General features: G+C 55.5%; 1 protein-coding gene across 1 annotated transcript in view; it reads left to right on the top strand.

The window, feature by feature from the left end:
* The first annotated feature begins 4,344 nt into the window (after positions 1-4,344).
* The window catches only part of MAPKAPK2 (mitogen-activated protein kinase-activated protein kinase 2), a 27,931-nt gene continuing 26,219 nt past the window's right edge, over positions 4,345-6,056 (top strand). Inside the window, exon 1 of the mRNA XM_010579874.1 lies at positions 4,345-4,453. Within this exon, the coding sequence (XP_010578176.1) occupies positions 4,345-4,453 (109 nt within the window). The remainder of the gene's footprint in view (positions 4,454-6,056) is intronic.

Below are 6,056 nucleotides of genomic sequence, written 5' to 3'. Positions count from 1 at the left end.
TCTGCTCCGGGGGTCTCGCCCCGTTGTCCCTCCGCAGTGCGGGGTGAGCTGCTGTCCCGGGAAAATGCACCTCGGGATGCTCGGTTTAAAAGCAAGCCCCGTTGCCCCAGCCCAGTGCCTGTAACCCCTGCGTGCCGCCGTTCCTCTGGCCTTGCGCCCGTCCCGTGTCCTTTTCCAGGTTATGCCATGTTTTTCACCCTTCCTGCTGGTACCCCCAAGGTGATCGCCAAGTCTCTGCGTGATCCTGCAGCGCGTCTTCCTGTGGCTCACCTGCCCTTGGCCAATGGGCTCAGGCTGGGGGGCAAGACTGGGGAGACTGTCGGTCCATCTCTGGGTCTGGTTTAGCTTATTTCCTTCTGTCTGGCTTCTGGCAATCTTTGCAGGTCACAAATATTGCCGGCTGGGCCCCTGCGAGGGGTCTCTGTGCTGTGCAGCAGCACACGGTTGCTTCTGACCTTAGAAGTCTGACCCGCTCCAATGCCACCTCTTGCTGACCAGGAGCTGAGTCTGTTCAAGTTCATCCGAGTTATTTTGCACTCAAAGAGAAGCCTCTGGGCTCCCTATCTCTGCTCCAGAGCTGCCCATTAAATTGCATATAGCGATGAGTGATGTGGAGGCATGAGGCAGGATCTGCCTTCCTGCCTGTCATCGAGGTGGCGGGCGGCGAAGCAGACAGCTCTGTCCTACAAAACGTGACACGTTTGCCTGGAGCCCCCCAGGGACCACAGTGGCTGTGCACGGACACGGGAGCTGCAGAGAACTGGGTGCCTCTCCGATGGGATCCCTGGCGCACGAGGGACCCATTTTTAATCAAATGATCAGAGGCTCTCTGTCTGATCGCTGAGCTGAAATCCCGTCCTCTCTCCATCGTGGCATTGCTGTAGATTTTCTTAGAAAATAAATAAAATAAATCTGCATTTAGAAAAAGTGATGCGAGGGCTAGACATGAGATGCTGGCTGCTCCTTACTCTGAGGCCACGGGGTTGCTCTGCTGCTCAGATGTGCCTTAGGCAAGAACTAATATTTGCTTGCAAGCTCAGTTTTCCCTTGTGTGGGATCTGTGGTTTTGCTTGTCAGTTGGACTACATCCCTTTCAAAGCAAATTATTTTAGAAGATCTGTATTTCTGTATTTCTGAGTAGTGGTTTTTGTGACTGTAAGTTAAGGAAGTACATTTGGCATCATCTTGTGGGTGACGAACCAGGATACAGTTTCCAGGTGGAAAAATCACTCTGTGTTGAGAAAAGCAGCATAACAGGTCAGGGCTGGGGGCTTTTATGTATTTTTAATGTGCTCTTCCCTTGGGCTGAATGCTCCCTGAGGCAGCAGGGATGCTGCCCGAGGCGGATGCATGTAAGATGCACCCATGGCACGATGGTCTGTCCCGTGGGTCTCGCTGGGCGCTGGTCCGGAGTCCAGCGACCGTGGGGTGTGCGTCCTCCCCTGCGCTGCGTGTAGGGGTGGCCGGCCGGCCAGGGAAGGGGGAGGAAAATCCTCGTATGTGTCAGTCAGACAGATATAATCCTGACCAATATTTCCTGACATGTCTTGCAATTATGGGCTCTGTGTGTCAGCTAGAGTATGTCCAGCGGGAAGGGTTTACGGAGCTGTCCCGCTCAGGTATGCGAGCAACGCCGGAGCCTGCCGGGTGCTAATCTGCCGAGGGGAAGCCCAGCCCTGGAGCTGCTGCCTCGTCCCACCATGTGCCAAGGGGCCTTTCTCCTTCTCCTGCCACAGAAGTGTGGTGCCAGTGGGGAATATCCCTGGCAAGGGACTGATATTGCCAGCCAGAAACATCCCCTGCTCTCACAGGGTTAGGAGAGGGGTCTCCATCTAAATGCTATTGCTCAAGCTTGTCTCGAGACAAGCAAATGAAGGGTGAAATGGAAAAAAAATTCACGGTTACTTTTTGGGTAATAAATCCAGGTTATAATAGCTCCTTTCATCCTAAAGGATCCCACAGTGCTTTATAAATAGATATGCAAACCATGCACAAGGATCACTTCCAAGCACTGAGATGCAGCCGCTTCCTGGGAGAGCGGAGCAGCTGGTCGGAGCAGAGCTGGAGCTCCCAGAGCGATGGAGCCTGGTGCAAAGCAACTGGGAGAGCTGGGCTGGCTGCTCAGAGCACAGCAGGGCAGCAGCTCCTCGCATCCCACCATGTCTGCACGGAGCTCGTCTCCCTTGCCGACATAGAGAACTACACTACGCTCCCTTTGCTTGGCAAAAATCTTGCAGTGTCATACTGCCAGTGCTACCTCCTATCCTTATTCCAATCCTCCTCTTGCTTTACGAATGACATTAACAGCTGTAATGGGGATTAACAATATCTTTCCAATTCAATTACCCCTATCCTAAAAGCATGCGGGATTATTTAAAGGTATTATGATTTTTTAAGTGGGATAGCTTTTCACCAGCCTTGTGCTCATACAAATCTACCCAGAGAGAACAGGATGCATACAGCCTTAATGATCATTACCCTAATCTTCATGGTCTATTTTTCCTGGTAACTCTGTTATAATCAAATAACAATCTAGTTTATTACTTGCCAGGGAAAAGTGCGTTAGCAGATCAGCCACTTGTGTCATGTAGATGTAAAGGCTGAGCCTGCTGCTGGCCATTGCTTTTTTCTCTAATGGAGTCGGGAGTGGAAGGAGGGAAAAATCGCTTCCCCTTCACATCCAGATGAATTTCCTCGTGGCTGAGGAGTGGAGGCCACTGCTGCTGGGTTTGGTGTTTGTAGGGGGTTGTTTGGTTGGTGTTTGTTGTTGTTGTTGTTTGGTGTTTGGGGGGGTAATTTGTTTTGTTTTTTTGTTTTGGGGAGCGTTTTTTGGGTTGTGGCATTTTCGTTTTGTTTTGGTTTTGTTTCTTTTTAAACAGCAAAGGCTGAAGCAGCCGGATCTGGTGGGCTGTGCAGAAGAGGTTGCTCCTGTGGTGGGCCCCGTATGGTGGTTCTTCCTCTGCCGTGCAAAGCTGCGTGATGTGCTGGGAGGGGAGTGGGTGGATGGCAGGGGATCTGGCTGCGCTCCACGCTTGCATCCCTCTGCCTCTGAAAGATCACAGGGGAGATGGATACCTCGGTGCTTCTGGGCCACATTTTAATCGGTTAATGGAGAACCTGGAAATAGGTCCCCAAATCTGAGGACTAGCCTGCTTCTAGCCCGTCTGCAGGATTAGGAGAAAGTGTTTGGCTGTGAATATGTGTGCCGGCGACTGGGTGCTGCTCACCTCGGTGCTTCCATGTCCAGCCCAGACGGTCTGCAAAGCATTTGGCAGGTCCTGCACAATAAATCACAGTGTTGGCCTCCTTCCTAGTAGGCCTGGGGAGCTGCCCTGGGAAGGGATGAACAGGGCGGCTTTGCAGCCTGGAGAGATTTCTCTTGTCCTGGGATGGAGGGAGAGACGCTGGGGGAGAGCAACCGGCCACGCAGCCCACCGGGACGGGGTCCCTTTTTTTTGGGGGGGCGGGGGGAAGACACGGGTGGGGGGTCCATCTGGATCCCACCCTGCCCCGGGGCTGCGAAGGGACAGGGACCCCAAACTTGCCTGCTGCCTCCCGGGAAGGCTCTGTCCCGCGGTCCACGCACCTTGCAAAAGTGGGTGTTGGTGCTGGGGGGAGCGCAGGGAGGGAGAAGCGGCCGGACCCCCCCCCCCCGGGGCGGACAGCGGCCCCGCCGGGCTCCGCGGGGGCCGGGGGCCACCTCGTGGCGGCGGCGGGACGCGGTTCGGAGGGACGAGGTTTGCAATCTGCTGGGTGTCCTCGCCTCAACACCCCCCCCAGGGGTCACACCACCCCCCCAGGCTGGACAAGCACACGGGGTGCCCCGGCTTTTGGGGGGGGGTACACGAGGGCTGCCCTGGCCGGCACCTCTATGGGAGCGGTCAATGGAAGAGGTTTCCGTGAGAAACTTGGGACCCCAAAGCGTGCCTCCGCGGGAGTGGTGTTTATCTTTGAAATAGCTGCAGGGTCGGGTTACAAAGCAAATCTGAGCGAAACGAAAGGAAACGGAGGAGCGAAATGGGTCAATCGCTTCCCTTTGACCAGATTCCTCCATAAAGAAAAACTGGGGCTTAAAGGCTCGTTTCCCCAGACGTGCCGAGAGGAGCCCAAGTAAGGGGAGGCAAATGCTGGGAAAACCCCGCAGAGAGTGCTGGCAGCCGTAAAGCATCTTTGATCCGTGATCCGTCCTTACAGGGTACATTGGATCTAACTCTGAGCCCCCCCCAAAGCCCCTTGTTAATTGGGGTGAAGGAAGCAGGATCAGATTCTGGGAGGTGCTGCGAGTCCCAGCATTAATCCGCTTTCCCAGTAGGAAATTTTCCTGCTGCAAACGCTTACGCCGCGATGTGCCGGGAGCAGGCGAAGGCCTCCCGCTGCTCGGCGGCTTTCGCGGGGGAAACTCGGGACCCGCAACTCGACAAGAGTTTTATTTATAAAGCTGCCAGCGCCTGGTGTAGGTTTACTCACTCTCCCATCTGGTGACTGTCGCTGCCACCTCCCGACAGACGCTCTGTCTCTTGCTGCTAATGACGTACTTTGATTAGCTGGATCCGCTGCTTCACCCAGCTATTGATCAGTCACTGGTTAAAAACTGGCTTTTGAAAAGCGTGAGCTGGCTTTTTTAACAGGTGGGGTGGTTTTATTGGCTTGACTAAAAAATCCGAGAGGGTGTTATTGATCGCAGGAGGTGCTGGGACGGCAGACAAGGACTAGATGCCTCCTGCTCCGGTGCAGGCAGCTCTGCCTGTGTGTAGGGACCGGCAGAGATGATGGCTTGCCCTTCTCTGTCCTGCCCTTCTCTGTCCTGCCCCTTTCAGGCTCTGGATTCTGCTTTCTTCTGGTGGCAGCTGCTTGTTGAGGACTTGGTGTGGGTCTTGTGTACTGTGGGCCTGGCGTTCCCTCTCCTGAATGCCGCGGTCATTTTATTTTGCTATCGCTTTCCTTTAGACAGAAGAGGGAAGTCCCACTTCCATGCCTTGCTCTGTCCTTGTGACACCAGTGAAACTGCTGACATGAGTGCAGATGGAGACGGTGGTTTCTCACCAGGACCCTCCATCAGGGCATCTCAGAGGGGCTTCCAGAGCTCTTCGTGGTTCACAGGGAGACTGGAGCCTGTCCCGTGGCTTGGGGCTGGGGCTGCCTGTCGCTTCGCAGCCCCGTGGACACGATCCGCAGGGCCTGGGAGCGTGTCCTGCCCCTCGCTGCCCCGGTGGCACGTCAGCCCCTCGGCTGTGCCACGCAGGGTGGGCTTGTGTGCGGGGCTGGACGCGTGCCGCCCGCCAAAAAGCAGTGGCTGGGCCTCTGGAGATTGCTCTAGGCTCTGCCGTTTGCTCCTGGTGCGGCTTTGGGCATGTTTCTTCATTTCTCTTCCCCAGGGCGCACTCACTGCTTTTTGTGGTACAGCTGGGTAAGAGAGGGATGAATGTCAAAACCCACGTGTTCTTCACTTGGAAAACAGGGATTATCAGTGTTAAGCAGGCTGTGCTTTTTGTGTCCGTAAACGAAAAGTCTTGATTTCCCATTGTGCTCCAGCTGGAGAAATGTTCATTGGATTTTGCAGGATGCCGGGCAGCTCAACGGCACGTTGCACCTCGGCACGGATCCCTTCTGCCTTAGCATTGCCAGTGTCTTTATTGGATTCTGGCCTGAGCATGGAAATAGGGGTTAATTTGTTAGGGTCAGGAGGGCCTTTACTCTTTTTGGACTGGTTTCTCACCCCCTGCCTTGGCCCTGGTGCCTGTGGCGGTGTCAACATCTCTCGTCTTCCCGGGCATCGCTTACGGATGGAGGTACCGGTGTGTGGGCACCGGCAGAGCCATCCCGTCACCTTAGGGATGCTTTCGGGGCACCGGGAAGACGACAGACGCGTTAACTGGGGGGTCACTGCGGGGGTGTGTGACTGGGAACGCCACGACCTGTTGACATCCCACCGCTGGTTCCAGGACACCCACCGGTTCTGGGGCAGGCGGCCGAGACCCGCACCCCACCGCGGCCGGGGGCTCCCTTCCGCCGCCCCCCCCGGCGATGTCCCGCAGCCCCTTTCAAGCACTGAGCCC

The sequence above is a fragment of the Haliaeetus leucocephalus genome, unplaced genomic scaffold (assembly GCF_000737465.1).
Source record: "Haliaeetus leucocephalus isolate CR32 unplaced genomic scaffold, Haliaeetus_leucocephalus-4.0 Scaffold68, whole genome shotgun sequence".
NCBI lineage: Eukaryota > Metazoa > Chordata > Aves > Accipitriformes > Accipitridae > Haliaeetus > Haliaeetus leucocephalus.
Note: the sequence above shows the minus strand (reverse complement) of the source record. Positions and strands in the feature narration are given on the sequence as shown.